This window comes from Syngnathus leptorhynchus, chromosome 12 (assembly GCF_054491065.1).
Source record: "Syngnathus leptorhynchus isolate UIUO chromosome 12, UIUO_Slep, whole genome shotgun sequence".
Taxonomy (NCBI): Eukaryota; Metazoa; Chordata; class Actinopteri; order Syngnathiformes; family Syngnathidae; genus Syngnathus; species Syngnathus leptorhynchus.
In genome coordinates this window covers 9273645-9290491 of record NC_141206.1, presented here as the reverse complement: position 1 = coordinate 9290491, position 16847 = coordinate 9273645, and the positions used below count along the sequence as shown (strand labels likewise).

The 16847-nt window shown below is 40.9% G+C and overlaps 1 protein-coding gene across 3 annotated transcripts in view; it reads left to right on the top strand.

Annotated features, from left to right (window-relative positions):
- The window catches only part of LOC147048321 (protein unc-13 homolog B-like), a 34042-nt gene that overhangs the window by 2611 nt on the left and 14584 nt on the right, over positions 1-16847 (top strand). For 2 of the 3 annotated variants that reach the window (XM_085925977.1, XM_085925976.1), the window contains exons 2-10: positions 1152-1181; positions 3230-3329; positions 4104-4230; positions 4365-4488; positions 4904-4980; positions 5066-5123; positions 5860-6070; positions 16286-16555; positions 16641-16731. In XM_085925977.1, the coding sequence (XP_085782103.1) occupies positions 1152-1181; positions 3230-3329; positions 4104-4230; positions 4365-4488; positions 4904-4980; positions 5066-5123; positions 5860-6070; positions 16286-16555; positions 16641-16731 (1088 nt within the window). Of the gene's footprint in view, positions 1-1151; positions 1182-3229; positions 3330-4103; positions 4231-4364; positions 4489-4903; positions 4981-5065; positions 5124-5440; positions 5471-5859; positions 6071-6370; positions 15359-16285; positions 16556-16640; positions 16732-16847 lie in introns of all 3 variants that reach the window. The other variant, XM_085925975.1, reaches the window with a different exon arrangement.

Here is a 16847-nt window from a genome sequence, read left to right as displayed (position 1 = left end):
AGGCTCCAGAGGTTTAGAGGGTATATGCCCCGAATACTGCTACAGCAATCACCAGTAATCCCCTCTAAAGCGCTTCAATCTCACAAACGTTGTTCTATAGTGGAGAATAAAGATGGGCAGTCTAAAAATAAACCAGAGCAAAACAAAAACAACATTTTTAGTATTTTTTTTTTCAACATATTTTCCAAATTGATGATATAACACCTGAGAGTTACTTCAACATTTATTTTGTTTTAATTTTATTATTTGATTATTTATTATTTTTGTTATTTTAACATAGTTGGGTATAAAGACATTTTTGGTATTTCGAAACGAGAACTTCTGAAGTCATGATGGAAAACACTTTGGATATCATTCTGAAATTATATAGTTTAGTTTCTCTTTCTATGAAAGCCACTCTGATTTTGAAGAAATGTATTTATAGCAATAAATACTACGTGAGTAATACATCTCACGCCAGCTCTTTATGGAAAGCTGCCTCGTCTATGGAAACGGCCATGATGTCACGGGTCCGTCGTGCCTGTTTGTGCGGTCGGTCGTGTGTTCCGAGTCATGGCTCCTTTTGCATATTAATGACACTGCCGGGCTTCAATAGCAATTGAGTCCTGAAGTTTTTAGTCATAGCTAAATATAGCCGTCAATTTACGTGAATCATCTAGCTTGGACACATTCCAAACCACTGTTGTCTTCAAAAGAACAAAGGCCAAATTTGTGAAGCACAAAAATGTGGGCAAACCCGCGTGATTGTTTTGGCAGCAAGTAATCCGCTCAGTTGGCATTTGCAATTGAGTACATTTGAGTTCATTTTGAAATCCTGTTACATTTTGTGTCGAAGGTAAAAGTTTTTGCCATAACCTTTGTTCTTTTTGACTGCTACTTTTGAGGAAAATAAACTGTCCTAGCTTTTTCTTTTTGGCCTAATTTTGTCTGTGGTATCTTGAGATCAGCAACATATCAAATCAAAACAGAAATAAACACAAGAATAGCAGTAGACTTTGGTAACATGATGAAAACATCATTCCACAGTATTGTTAAATTCCATAGAAGTTTATTTTCAGGAGTGTTTGTGACTTGTGCTACTTTTTGGACTTATTTTAAAATGCCATTATTATGTTCCCACATTAAAACTGTTCTGTTTTCTTCATTTGCAGTGAAAAAAGCCAAGCTCCACGGACCTTCAGGTGAGTACTTGGGGGGTGGCAAACGTTTCTTTTCCGCATGGTCACACATTTCCAATATTTACTTTTGGTTGAAAGCTTTGTTAGCAAGTCAGGTTTTCGATGAAATGTGAGCCAGGTCGGGTAAATTCATTCTAGCTGGATTAACACTTGATGAGAAGCACCACATATTATGTCCATACAGTATTGGTTTTTTTTTTTTAATTCTGTGTCTGACAATTTACTTCAGACTATTTTTTAGCTATGTCAGGCGTCCCGGTTTTGTTTTAAATGTTGCAACCTTGCATCAATTGCTTGCCAGCGTGTCTTAAGATCACTAGCCGCTCATTCCAAATCCCTTCGCTGTCCATCCGTGCCAATCCCTCATTTAACCTCACACCTATCTTCTAAGCCTAGCGACACCGTTTTACCGGAGCTGCCGACACGGTGACGTCAAATGTCACAGTGACGTTTGACTCACCACTTGCAATCACTAAGCGACCTCTGGTTTTAATGTTTTTTTTTTAAGTCTTGTGTGTGTTTTATGAGGCGCTTCCCTCCCCTGGATCACGTCACGTGTAACACCTGCCCCAAAGCAAACATCATGGATAATTCACGTAATCCTTTTGTCTCTCTTAGACACAAGGTAAACATGCACTGGATATAAAAAAAAGTCCACATGATATAAAACAAACAATAAATATAATTTCAAATATTTTTCCATTGTACTTCCACAACACTTCCGGTTCGGCTTCACTCTGGAACTTGCTTTCCGCATCACTCCCTCAGGAAACTTGAGCTTGATAAGAGATTTTGTGTTCGCTGGCTTACTACAGTGCATGTTTTCAACTCTGAGCCAGACTGGAGAGTGATGAATTGACCCGTAAAGCATGAAAAGCAGGATATGTCTTTCATTGTCAATAAGAGGTCAGGCTTGAAAATGTCACTCTTCCGACTGCCTGACTAATTTATGAAGAAAAAAAAAAAACGCATTGATTTGGAGTAGTTGAAGAAATGTGGGCTGTCGAGCTTCTTGGTATAAAAGAAAAAAAAATATGGTCGTTGTGCTAGGTCAGTGTAATTTTGACAGCCAGCTTCTGGTGGATGTTAGAGTCAGCAAATCCATACATGTCCGTCCTTTATCGCATCTTTTCTATTCAGCCGACCGCAAATTTTAGGTTAATGTTATAAATCGAATTAGTTTGTTTGTTTTTTTGGATCCCCAGGCTCTTATGTAATATTGTATTTTCTTTGGCGTCTGTCTCCTCGAGACACTGATTAGGTCTGTGCTTTGTCACTTGTGTCGATTTTAGACAGGATGGCGCTTTTCCACTCTGGGTGCACTTTGTTTTGTTTTGGAGAGTACCATAAAAAAATAAATAATAATCCTGCTTTGTGTTGATTGTTGTTGAAGGCAGGATAAATGTTCTGGATGTGTTTTGGGGTTAATGTCAAAGTGCAAGCAAGCAGCTGATGCCTTGCTTATTTTTCCCAGGTATGTGTTGTGTGCGCCATGCATGGGTGTGTCCGAATATTTTTTTTAAATCCCGTCTAGGAGGTTAACTTTGCTTTGAGTTGCTTTAAAGGGTGGCGTTCCTTTCTTTACAAGATGAGCTTTGTGAGAACAGGGTGCTCTCTTTTTCGTCTTAAAGGATTTTTTATTTATTTTTTTAATCTGTGACAATCCCACCCATAAAAATTAAGCGTTCAACAGTTATGAATGTATTTTGTGCAGAGGTGTTAAAATGAATTGAGAACGTTCTGATCATCAAGTAATCGTTGAAAGATATTGTTTCATGAAAGATTGTGCAAATATTCAGTTTCCAGGCTTTCAATTCTCTGATTTGGCTTGTCCTTCACAAAAGCGGAGGAATTTATCTTCTGGGTTGAATCAAAATAAGACAATTGCAAATATCTGCTTTTAAAAAGATTTCCAATACACTTTAATGCAAATAAAACGACACCCGATTATTCAACGAATCGGCAGAATAATCAATATCATAATCTATTCTCAAAATATCCGATAATGTCATCTCTAATTGTTCTTGACATGATTGTGAACCTTCTTCCAGATAAATTCAACACTTACGTGACTCTGAAGGTGCAAAATGTCAAAAGCACGACAATCACCGTGCGAGGGGATCAGCCTTCCTGGGAACAAGATTTCATGTTGTGAGTCTATGAATCTTTTACTCTTATTATTTTATTTCCTTGCCATACCTCATCAAAGGTAGCCATGGTGTTCAGAGCGCAAGGCTTGCGCGCGTGTTTGTTTTTTGTGAACACTCACAGTGTGTTTGTTTTTCCACACTCTCCGATACCAGTAACAGAATTGCGTTCATTGAAAGCCGACACCTGATGAATCGCGATAATGTCACATATCCTGGGATGTTATTATATTTCACACGCCACAATATTAAGTACCCCTCCCGTCAATACAAGGGCTGTATCAAAAACGCAGATACTTTTAGGTAACAGTGCTCAGCGTTAAACATTTAACACCAGCAAATACGAATGGCAGAAGATTTCTTTTGAGAGTTTGAATAATAACGTGCCGCTTCAAATTACTTTCATTGCATGACTGATTTAGTCTGCTATCTTGTTTGAGGAGGACATGACACAAAAAGCCTTTATCTCTTGCACCTGGACACCATGGATACTGGATACTAAACATCCCCCCCCACACACTCTGTGCTTTTTGTCAATTAGCTGTCTGCTTTGATTAACCTTCCTCTCATCTTCCTTTTGATTGGCCGTGAATAAGCTGTAAAGAAGCTGTTGTTCTGCCGCTCCCTTTTCAAAATTAATATCCATTTTATTGCCAACATCAGGGTGGATTCCAACTCTTTGAAAAGTGAAGAAGGTTTTGAACAAAAATAAAGATTGTGACATTTCAGTGCACTTAATTTTGTCAATATTTATTTGTTTATTTTTTCCCCCGCACAGTGAGATCAACCGGTTGGATCTCGGGCTTATTGTTGAGGTGTGGAACAAAGGCCTCATCTGGGACACCATGGTGGGGACTTCCTGGATCCCCTTGAAGCGTGTTCGACAATCGGAGGAGGTTAGAAATGTGAATAACCATACGTCAATCTTTTTCTTTTTTTTTTCACATTTGTTTTTGGCACATGATTGCATTGCCAGGGAAATTCCTGGCTCCTTGCTCATTGTGGAAATTGAACACGAACAAAATGTTCTTAATTGCAGGAGGGCCAAGGAGAATGGCTTCTATTGTATTCAGAGGTCCTGATGAAAGCAGATGAGATATACGGCACCAAGAACCCGACCCCTCATCAACTCTTACTGGACACTCGCTTTGAGCTGCCTTTTGGTGAGAGAATTGAAAGTTTTTGATTCCCTTATGTTTTATCACATAGATTCTATTTCAGCCTTTCTTATCAAATCTTTTTTTTATAATTAGTTTTACTCATGTTGAGTTGGTATTGTAAAATCAGTAGAAATCTGGCTACTCCTGCTAACCTGGAGCAAATCAGCCCGTGACCTACGCAATCGTAGAGGACTGAAATGTCAGCAGCTGGTTTTGGAATTGCCCGGGGCATGACTCACAGTTTGAGGATGTCATCGTGCAGCCTGTTTTCCTATTGGTTAATGCAAGAATATCTTGTGTAAACCTCTTTTGTTTGTCTGATTGGAACGTTTACACAAAGTGGTCCATTTATCTTTAAAGTCGCTTTCTGGCCTTGACTTCAATTGTTTTAAATCCAGATGATATTTTCTGTCACCAGACATCCCCGAAAATGAAGCACAGTACTGGACAGACAAACTGGAACAAATCAACAATTCCACAGAAATTCATGATGAGGTAGGACTTTTTTAAATAGGTTTAAATAATTAATAGGCCATTTAATTTTTTTTTATTTAACTGTGCTTGTTTGTCCTACATGCAGTACACTCTTCCGGACGACATTGACGGTCATCCGTTGCCCCCCACAGCTTCCCAGTGCTGTAAGTAATTTCTACCTTTAACCACTAGAGAGAGACATTTTTACCTTCTTGTATCCCACAGGCTTTGACATACATTTGTTCTTCCTTCCTGCACCCCCTTTATAGAAAAACTTAGTCCTCATTCTTCCAAGTGTTGTTTGTCAAGGTTTACAGTGTTACCAAAATCGATTCATTCAGCCAAATGACATTGTTAAAGGTTTTCTTGCATGTCAGTTTTGGTAAAAGAAGTTCTGACAGCCATCGGTGGGTATTCACAGTTCTTCCACACAGACACAAAATTTTGTTTTCACTTTCACTTCTTGTTATATTTTCATCAGGCAACTATTTCGGATGGGCTGACTCACTAAGTATGTAAAAGCAGCACTTGATTGAAAATGTTCCCCGAAAGCCAATCCTCCATATCCCTCATTTTGTCTATATAAAGTTGGAATAAAAATGTGTACAAATCATTTCCTACATCACAAGAAAGTGGCACTTTTTATTGCCTGTATTTCCCCTTGATACCTGCTCTCCTACTTCAACATCCCTTTCTCACCCTTCTATTTTTTTCCTTGCTTTGTGCTGTTTAAGTCAATTTTTGTATCCATGAAATTACTCTTTTATTCATGTATCTCTTTAAAGCGACATTGTCAGCTTTAGGATTAATTTGATTATAAACCAAAGTATTAAAAGGTTTTCCATCATCTGTTTTAGCTTTGTTTCAAGGAATAAGATGTTCCTTTTTTTTTTTTTGCAGCTTTGGATGACCAGGACAGTGCAGTCGATGACCGGGATAGCGACTACCGCAGCGAGACCAGTAACAGTTTGCCGCCACGTTACCATACAACGACTCAGCCCAACTCCTCCGTGCACCAGTATCCCATCGGGCCTCGGCCACACCGCCACTTTGACTCGTGCACGGACTCCCTGCACAGTTTCGAACTGGACTACCGAGACCAGAGAAGCAGGTACACAAGCGGTTGCGTTTTTATTGTCGCACTTTTATGATGATACTTTTCAAATCATAATTATTATAATCTATAGTAATTATTAATCACAATATAGGAAGTTAATATTTTAATTATTATTTATAATTATTTTGTTTTTTCCATGCAATCCTGTTTTTACTTTGGCATGAAATGTTTGCTCCATTTTTCCAACTGATAAATATTTTGTTTGCATGCTTTGTTTCTTGCTCTGCCTCTTCTTTTCCGGTTTCTCTTTTCCTCCTCCCTAATGTTATCCTTCAAAAAAATGCACTAAATTAGGTCACTGAATGAACAAGGACGAGTCCGAATTATAACTGTCGATTCGGGAATGGGTTGCGAGGATTGGGAAAGCAAATATAAACGGCGAGGAAAGCCTCAACTGAGTGACTTTTTAGATGATAAGCAAAATACTGCTCAAACGGTAACGTCTTACCTTGAACCAACAATCTCAGTCCTTCGAAATACTCAACAAATTGCTCACGTGCCTGGAATCTATCCCGAGGGCTATGACACGATAGATCGCCGGAGAAAGAAAAAAATCCGTGACCCGGGAGGGTTTCTCAAGAGAGAGACACTCAAATTGAGCGAAGAGGCTTTCCCGCCAGATGTTGGGGCATTCTACGGGAAACAAGGGGATCAATTTATTCTGCATACATCGGAGATGCAAGAAGAGGTGCATCGCGTAACATCCGGCCCGCAGCAATACAAAAACGGCCTTCTGTATAAGACAAGAATGTGGGCGCAAAACGAACTGGATGCCACTTTTGAGAATTATGTGGCTTACAAAAAGGAGCAAGATGCAAGGATGCAATCACTCCATGATTTGGATTTGATGGATTCTGGAGGCCATCATGATTTCTTTAGAGCAGAAGAAGATTTTGATGATTCCAAGAAGGTGATTCCAAGACGCAGAAGAGACAAAACTTTCTCCTATGATGGCATGGACAATCCCCAAGGATTTCAGGAAAAGTACAGAAAATCAAAAATAAGTGGATGGGTACCTGAAGCAGTACTTTCACCTGTAGAAGAACCCAGCGATGAATACGTAGACCCGATGGATGAGCTACAGTGTCTCGTTGAAACAGTTTCCGAATATCTTGCTGAGAAAGAAGAGGAAATTAGTAAATATGGTTCCCTCCCTAAATCAAGTAAATCGAGGCTCTCATCTCAAGGAAGTAGCAAAATGGATTTTGTTGGAGATGACCACAACACTTTGAAGGAACCTAAAGCTGAAAGTCAATCACAAACTCCCGCTGGAATTTCGGGTGTAAAAAATGCCATGAGTTCTTTATTTAGTAATCTCACAGACAAAGTCAGCGGGAGTCACAAACAGTCTGTTGTCGAAACAAAACCATCAAACGTACCCCCGCCTCAGTCTGGCATCACAAAACTGCTCTCCTTCATTCCAAAATCAAACAGCTCCACTCCTGTAGCTGTTGTCTCTCCTGTGGAAACTTCAGAAAATGTATTTTCTTTGCCTTCACAGTCACCCTGCAAGACTAAGAACCAGAATGAAATGGACAGACAAGCTTGTGATATCAACGAGCACAAACAGGACTTGGGAACAAAATCTCAAACTCCAGGAAATTCAGTTTTGGACAAATTAAATCCTTTAAAGCTGTTCTCATCAAGAGATGATCACGAGGAACAACCAAAGTCAAGCCATGATGATCATGGTACTGTTTATCAAGATAAACTACTTACGGAAAGCAAACCGAGGAAAACATTTGCTGCCTCTGCAAAGCCTAATGTTGAAACCCAATCAGAAAACACAAATTTCTTTAGTCTGAGAAAGTCAATTAGTTCACTCATCACACCTTTTCCCGCCATGCCAGCTCAGGAAACGTCACCTGTGGCCGTTTATCCAATATTTAGATCTTCAGACGATCCAGGATTTCAGAAGCAGTCTAATGATCCATTCGCAAATCCTAAGCTTAAACTGCCTTCGAAGTCTTCTGAAAATATCTCAACTCAGGAACAACCAAAACCAGAAAGAGGGGTGTTTTCTGGATTTTTGAAGTTTGCATCGAGTGAGGATGTTCGCTCCCCTGGAAACTCAAAAAATCCAGAGCAGTCACAGCGAGAATCGTCTTCTGCCACAGAACAGAAACCCACAGAAAGGGGATGGTTTTCTAGCATTTTTAGCTCAGCTTCTGTTCCCCCTGGCTCAAACCAGACTAATACAAGTAATCCTCCATGTCAAAGCCGTGACGTGTCACCCGGCTCACATCCAGAACATGCATCAGATTTGAAAACGACACAAACGCATGATCGGATGCAAGCTCCAAATCAAGGTTTTTTGTCAGGATTATTTCGAGGGAGCTCCCCGGAAGATAGTAGTCCACTGAAGCAAGGAGGGATTCTTGATTCAAGTGGTGACCAACATCGGCAAAATACGAGCTACCATTCAGTTCAGCAGGAAGGCAGTGTTTATCGTAATTTGACCCATCCTGACATGAACCATCCGAATCAAGGAGCAGAACTCAGAAATCAAACAGCAAGACAGAACGAATCAAAGGTTTCGCGACAACAAACAGTTCCAGTTAAGCAACCGCCATCCAAACAAGGTGGCCTCTTATCAGGTCTTTTTAAATTTGCTTCTGCTGACAGCATAAACACACAAAATCCACCATCAACCCAACCTCATGAAATTGGCCAAAGTACAGAACAAGCCCAAGTCAGGAACATTCAGAAATCCGAACAAATTCAACTAAGTGACCACTCAAAAGAAAATAATCAAGCAGGTGGTTCTTTTGGAGCAGATAAGTCCGCTGCACAAAAACAGCTTCACCAACAATCGAAACTTCAGAATAGGCAGCAATCGATTCATGTGGAAACTACCCCACAAACCAAAGAGCCTTCAAATCAATCTGGAGTGTTCTCAGATTTGTTTAACAAGTTAGCAAAATCATCTAAGGACCATGACATAATCTGCCATTCATCACTAGACCAACTGTCATCTCAAAATGATCATAAACACGCAGTCCAAAATACGACATTGCAGACTCAGGCACAATTTTCTCAGAAATCTTTACAAAAAACTGCCCAACAAAGTTTTACTAGAGTTGAAAATAAAAACTTCTCGATGGAATCTACTGCCTATCAACAGCATAAAATATCAGGCCAGAATTCTGAGGAACTTCATCCCTCATCTAGATTGACAACTAGTGCTGGGAAAGGTGTCAGTCAAGTTAGTGGTCCAAATAATTTGATTCCAAGACCAAGCAGACACGATTTCAAACGTGCACCCGTGGCAATTGATTCTGACAGTCTGGACTTAAGGACGTCTGCTACGTTTGCAAGATCGCTTCAGAGTCACGCGACATATTCATCATTTAGTGCCGGTAATTTACCTCAGTTATGTTCTTCTCGCTCTTATACAAACTGCTCAGTAAAGCCCATCGGACCATATATTTGTGGGAGCATGCCCTCCTTGTACGAACCAACAAGCGAAAATATTTATAACGGTCAACTTTCTTCGTATCAGATAAGTCCCTCCTATGATGAAAACCAATGGATCCATGGTAGCACAATATGGCAGCAGTTTCAGAATGAATCTTTGAATTCTCAATTCCAAGGAGAGGACTCGGGTTATTCTCATAGCTATGAAAATTTGTCATTGCAAGCTATTCCTCTTGGGTACAGTTCTCCAAAAATCAACCAGCAACTTTCTTCCTCTACCACCTGGCAAGGTGCTATTTGCCATGATGAGCCACATTTTTCGAACGGAAATGATGGTTCTTACCCTCAGAAATTTTGGACTAGCCACGAAGAGTTAGCAAACCTACAGCATTCATCCAGTAAACAAGGAATATTGAACTTAACAACTAAACCAAGTATGGCAAAATGGCATTCGTGTCATGACAGCAGCACTTACAGCTTGAACGGAATTACATACCATGAAGGCTACTATGAGGAAACGGCACCGAGCTTGTCTTATTCACCAAATTGGCAGCACGGGACAAACAACACGATTCAGCAAACGCAATATAATTTCACACAGTTAAAAGATTCAAATCGCTCAAATGTGACTCAAGAAATTGACGATTCTATGTACCTGGAAGACGTAGAATGGTACCAGCAGTGGCTTACGCTGTTGGAGCAAGGAATGTGGTGGCCAGCTGAAGATGGTGACTGTGGTTACTTTGTTTATACTGATCACGAGTATATTTACGCCTTACTCACAGATTCAGCGGGTGAATATGTATACGCATGTGCGCCTGAAGATAATTCTTCCGGAAATTCGTGCGATAGTTTTCCCAGTGCTCTGCTTTTCAATGAAATGGTTTTAGTGTGTGGCTTCAAAATTCCATTATACAATGAAGATGAGCTTCTGTGGTTGCCCGCTCAAGATCTGAATGAGTCTCAACTCCTCAACGCCCCTTTAGATTTGTCTGCGGCTTATAGAAAAGGAAATCAAATCATGAATCTAAATCTAGAGCAGTTTGCTCAAATGTTTGAGAATTCCTTTATGTTACCAGAGCAACAAGGTGTAGATTTCAGATCTTACACCTTAAACAAAGTTCGTATGGATCCAAGGCAACCCAACTGCATGCCAGAAGACGTCATTGACCTTTCCTGTCATAATAACGACTATCAGGGTCCTCGGTGGAATAGTCAAGAAACTCGAACATTTCTTGCTCAAAAGGTTGCCGTTTCCTTGAATTCCACTGCAACTGTGAGTAATAATCAGCAGATTCTTTACAACTGTTACCAGCATAGTCAACGACGTCGTTCATCCACTGGTGTTACCGTAAAACATGTTGATGATGTATCAGAAGAAGACTGGAGGAAGAGAGTCGCTCCGGGAGAACCACAACCAAATCGTCAGATCAAAAAGATTTCTTCCCTCATCTCATCGGTTGTGGGCAAAAGTACTACAGTTGAATCAATAAAATCTACCTTATCTTCCCGTAATCAAAGAGAGTCTGACAATACAACTGATAAACATTCTAAAAATGTGTTTTCTTCTGGCTTACAAAGTTTGAAGGCAAAGATAATCAAAGAAGAAAGTACACCTGAAAGTTCAGCAAAAAATACACAGGGAAGAATTCTACCCCAAGTTCCAGTGACCCCTCCAGTAAAGCAATCTCATATCAATTCACAGAAATCTCGACTACCCCGACAAATCACAACAGAGATCACCACAATTCCATCGAGATCAAACGAATCTCAAATTCAAGACCGGCTGCCGCAACTTGCAACTGATAAACCGGTGGATACAGCAGCTGAAAAAACCTCTGAGCAACCAGGTTTCATGAACTTTCTCAAATCTGCAGTTGGAATAGAGGAACCCAAGCAAGAGCCAACGAAGGTTTCACAGACATCCGTCAATCAGCAAATCAAAACTGGAAATACGGGTTCAATAGAAGCAAGTGCTGGTCCAAACAAAGAGTCTACAGGAGTATCAAATATATTTGGATCAATTAACAGTTTATTTAACACCGAGCCCTCTCCGCCACAACAAAAGGACACGCCCAGGCCAACCACAGCTAGACCCAAGAGTATACAAAGACAACAAACACTGAACCAAAGTGCTACAACTGGGCCAGAAAAAGATCTCCCCTCCTCAAAATCCGAAACATTTCAATCAAATGTTTCATCACTTCCTGGTCAGACGAAACAAGAAACCAAACCAAAACCCTCTGGAAGCCTGTTTGGCTTTTCAATTGGTGAAATGCTAACAGCAGCAACGCAATCTGAACCAACAACTCAAACCACCAAGTCATCTGCACCTCCACAAGAATCCTCATTTGGAAAAAGTTTATTTTCTGTGCTAAGTGGCTCAAATCCAGCACAATCTACACCGAGCACTGGGCCGTCTCAAGGAAATATACCTAAGAGCACTCCACATCAACCTCAAGTCGAATCACCTGGTAAAGGTTTACTGACAATGTTTGGAGGCTCTCACTCCACACCCCCTCCTTCTCAAACAGAGACCAAGGATGAGGTACCGCAACAAGGAACTTGTCCTCCAAAAGACCAGCAGACCGCAGGGATATTTTCATTGTTTGGTGGTTCTAACACTCAGCAGTCTCAATCACAAACAGGATCTCTCTTAGGAGGAATTATTTCCGGATCAAGTTCAGCTGAAAACCCAATGAAAGGTCTGTTTTCAATATTTAGCGATCCCAGTCCCACTCCAACCCAACCCCCAATGACCTCATCACCACACCAAAAAGTAGTCCAACCGCAAGCTCAACAACAACGAGAGGCTCCGGCACCAAAACAGCAGCCCCAAGCACAAAGGCAACAAGCCACATCAGTTCTTGGGGGTATATTAGGGGGGTTGTCTACCTCAAGTGAAGGTCCCAGAAAATCATTATTCTCCATGTTCAGTACCCCCAATGCCTCTGAAACACCAGGACCAGGAGGAAATACAGCTGCACCATCCAGAGAACCCTGTAAAACTGCACCCTCTATTTCAGATATTAGCAAACCACCACAGTCAACTCCTAAATTGTCACCCAGCAATAGTTCTTCTAGTAAAGAACCTCCGCAGTCTTCCCCAAGTCCATCTGTGTCCAAAACCATGGTTCAAGAATCTGTGAGTGAGGTTTCAAGTGAACACACAGGAAGCAATGAAAAAAGTGACTCAAGAAAACCCCAGTCTGTTACAAGGGATTCTGTAAGTTCAGAACCAAATTCTGAATGTGTCCCCAAAACAAGTATCGCTAATAGTACACTTGAAGCTCTTGCACCCCTTGAGGAAAAAACAGCGACGGACCTGATGTCTAAGGCCAAGGGACCTGATCAGACATCTTCAAAAACCGAATTCATTTCAAACAGTCCGGCAAAAGGCTTGCTTTCATTATTTTCTGGACCGAGTGAAAGCCAAAAAGTTTCACCTCCTACAGCAACAGCATCTGGTCCACCGAGAACCAACGATGGACAAGCTAAAAGTATATTCTCTGTGTTTGGAAACTCGTCCCCTCAACCTGGATCTCAGTCTGGAGGTTCTTTATTGGGGGCTATGTTTGGAGGCTCTTCACCCCAGGCTTCACAACCTGGAGGATCATTACTAGGCGGATTATTTGGAGGGCCGAACCAGCAGTCTAATCTGCAGACTCCAAAAAATAGTGGTTCTGTTCCTCAGACAGCAGGACCTCAAGCAGGAGAATCCTTCATTGGAGGCTTATTTGGTGGATCTGCTAACCGGACCGCTGGATCCCAGACTGGAGGGTCTATTTTAGCCGGCATATTCGGAGCTCCAGCAGCGTCAACCACAGCAACACAGGCCAGTGGGGCATTGAGTGGACTATTTGGTGGGGCTACCACACAAAATTCAGTCCCTCAAAATAATAGCTCTGCAGTGGGAGGTATTCTGGGAAGATCAGCTACAGTACAGGAGGCCGACCATTCATCTGAAGCTTCAATTCCTGCTGAATGTCCTGGTGCAAGTTTGCTTCCAGCATCCAAAGATTCAGTTGTAACTGAATCGTCCACACCAACAGCTAAACCAAATTTAATTGACCAGAAAACCACAACTCTCTCTGAACCTAAACAAAAAACATGTGATGACCATACTGCCGCTCCATCTTTAGATGTTCAAGAACCGCCTACAATTACCATTGTCCCTCAAAGCACAGAACAGAACACAGAGATATTGCAGAAAGCCGCTTCTGCAGGTCCAGTCGAAAGCCCACTTCAAAAACCTGAAAACGTAGGTGACCCTGATAAAACCGACAAATCAACCAAAGATCATGATGCTGAATATGAAACTTGTATTCCAGTGCAAGAACCCACAAAAACAACGATTGAAAGCGATCAATCTACTCTAGAAAAAACACCACCGAAAAGTGAAAGGGAGACAACCACACCTGTGGTTGAAATTCCTGAAAAGACACCAACAGTGGACAAAACTGTTGGTAGCTCAACAGATACAGGAACAGATACAGTCACAGGCTTTATGTCCTCCCTTTTTAAACCAATAGTGTCTTCAGATGCAGGTTCTCAGTCTCAAGAGAGGAGTTCACTTTTTGGACTGGGAGGATCAGCACCTCGAGCCACTACGAGCCAGCCTGGAGCTTCACTACTTGGAAGTATTTTTGGAGGTTCAAACACTCAGACAGCACCTCCTAACTCAGGTGGAAGTTTGTTAGGAAATTTAACCAAGGGTTCTGCTCCCCAATCTAATACCGCACCCTCTCCCGGAGGATCAATCTTTGGAATGTTCGGAGGACAATCCAATGCAAAGCCAAATGTCCCGAAAACTGGTGGGCAGTTACTGGGTGGGCTTTTTGGAGGGACTGCTACCGCTGCACAGTCTGGGGGTTCTTTCCTCGGAGGAATGTTTGGAGGTCTCGCGGCCCAGACTGCAGGATCACAAACTGGAACACCAAGTGGAGGGGCTGCACCTCGGGGTATGGGGCAACCACCAAAGCCATCTGAATCAATGCCAACTGAGCAGAAGCCAAAAACTATGACTACCTCACAACCACATGACAATTTGGCACCAAATACTACCATGACAAATTCAAATAAAATGGTGGACTCCAACCAAGAAATTTGCACTCAGGAGAATTCAGGCATCATGCCAAAAAATAATGTGGTGTCAGCTGAGGCTGCTTGTGAAGACTCAACGACTTCCGCAAATAAATGTGAACATGTCGGACAAACCGACGACACAAAAAAAGAAACAACTGTTGAGGAAAACACCATCCTAGAACCGTCTCGGCATGAAGAGGACAAATCTGTTCCAAAAAATAATTCCAATACAGCCCAACCTGTTGCCAACTTGCAAAAAGATGCAGAACCACCTCAAAGCAAGCCTTTGTTTGGTTTCATATCAACACAGAGCGACGCAGGAAAATCACTCGGTTCTTTATTTTCCTCACAAACGTCATCTCCTGCTTCAGCAGAAACGGGCAGTTCTCTTTTTTCAGGATTAAAAACACTATCTGGAGGCTTATTTCAAGAGGACAAAAGTGTTACTCCATCATTATTTGGGACAAAGATTGGATTTTCCTGGCAAGCGGAGCAAGGCGCTGCTCCGGTAATAACATCTCAACCAAAGAATAATAGCAAGCCTACAAGTGACGAAAAACAAAATGTTTCCACATCTGACTCCTCAAAAGCTGAATTGGTAGGTTCCACAGATGAGGTAGCCCACCCCCAGATACGCTTTTCCACCCCTGACCCAGGTTCCTCCACATCCTTGACCTCCAAAGATACCAAAATGCTTGTAGAAACAAACCCTTCTGCAGGTCCTACCGACAACGAGCCGTCGGACGACTCATCTAAGAGGATTCTGTTGAATACAAAAAGGCTAGTAAAAGCATTATAAATGGGCGTGTTCCTTACCATTTATGATGCAATTACACCCCTCCCCCTCGCAAAAAGAAATGGCACTCTCAGTTCTGCAACCTTCCCTACTTTAATTCAAGTAGATTTAAAGTACATTAAATATTCATGTCACAAAAAACATGACTCCAATGTCAAACACAATTTACTCTATTTTATGGGCCTCAATTCGATAACCATTTTCAATTGGTACATCAAAGAAGAGTAAAAAGGAAAAGAAATCTGTAGAATTGCTTAACCACACAAAATTATCTGTCTTGTGTCATTTGCCATTGTTTTTATTTACATAATGTCCACATAAAATGTGTTAGAGCATGGGAGTCTGGTTTTTCTTTTCATATTCATTATTCATAGTGCATGTGCATTGTTTTTTTATATTTCATCATTCACATTGTTTTTTCATATTTCATCATTCACATTTCATATTTGTGCAATATTCATATACATTTCTACAAAAATATATGATTAGGATCATTTATATTTACCACATCAAGGCTAGTAATTAATGCAAATGCTAACATATCTTCAATTTGCATATTTTACTATTTTTAACATGCCACAATCTCACCTTTCAAGGTTTGGTATCTTTTTACGTTGTGTGTTGTATCTATGCAACACGTGTTGTAGTATGTAGAACAAAATATCGATAAAGCAAAATGTAATATTGAATAATTGTTAGTAGATCAGTGGGGTTCACTTATCATAACTTTATTCAACATTCATTTATTTGGTCATTTGAAAATCTTAACTCAACATGTTTGGGTAAAATGTTTACCCCACTTATCTAACTCAGCTAGAAAAGCCAAACAGAAAAAGTGATAGAACTCATTCATTTATAAAGTTTTGATTAAAAAATAAATCTAACATTATTTCCCTCTCTTTCCAATTCAGTCCAGTGGAAAGTAGTCGATTTGGGTCATCAGGAAACCTGAGTCAGACCAGCTCTCAGCTGAGCGAGATCGGTCACGAAAGCACCGGAGGGTCGGAAATCGAAGAATGCGTCCACTCCTATCACAGCGCCGGCTTCTATCCTTCCTCAAATTTTGCAACAAACGGACACTGCGCTGTTGGCGACAAGGTTCAACCTCAGCCGGCCTTCGACGCAAGACGAAGCTCACAAAATGAAACCCCAGCAGAGAAAGTTGTGTCTAAACCTCACAGGTAAGGTTTTGAGACCTGAAAATATGCAATTTTTTTTCCGGTACTCTTTTTTTTTTATTCACGCTCATAATTTTATGTGTCCCAGGTTTCACGATGAAGGTTCACCTTTACCATTTTCTCCATCCAGAGTTCGTTGGCTAAAAGCCATCAATAAAGTCCAGGTTCAGCTACGAGAGGTATGCAGTCAAAACACCCGTCCTCCATGATATTATCATTTTACTCCATCATTTATACTCCAAATAGAAATGACACGTTTCCTTATTCCATCGATTATTTTATTTCCATTTTTGAC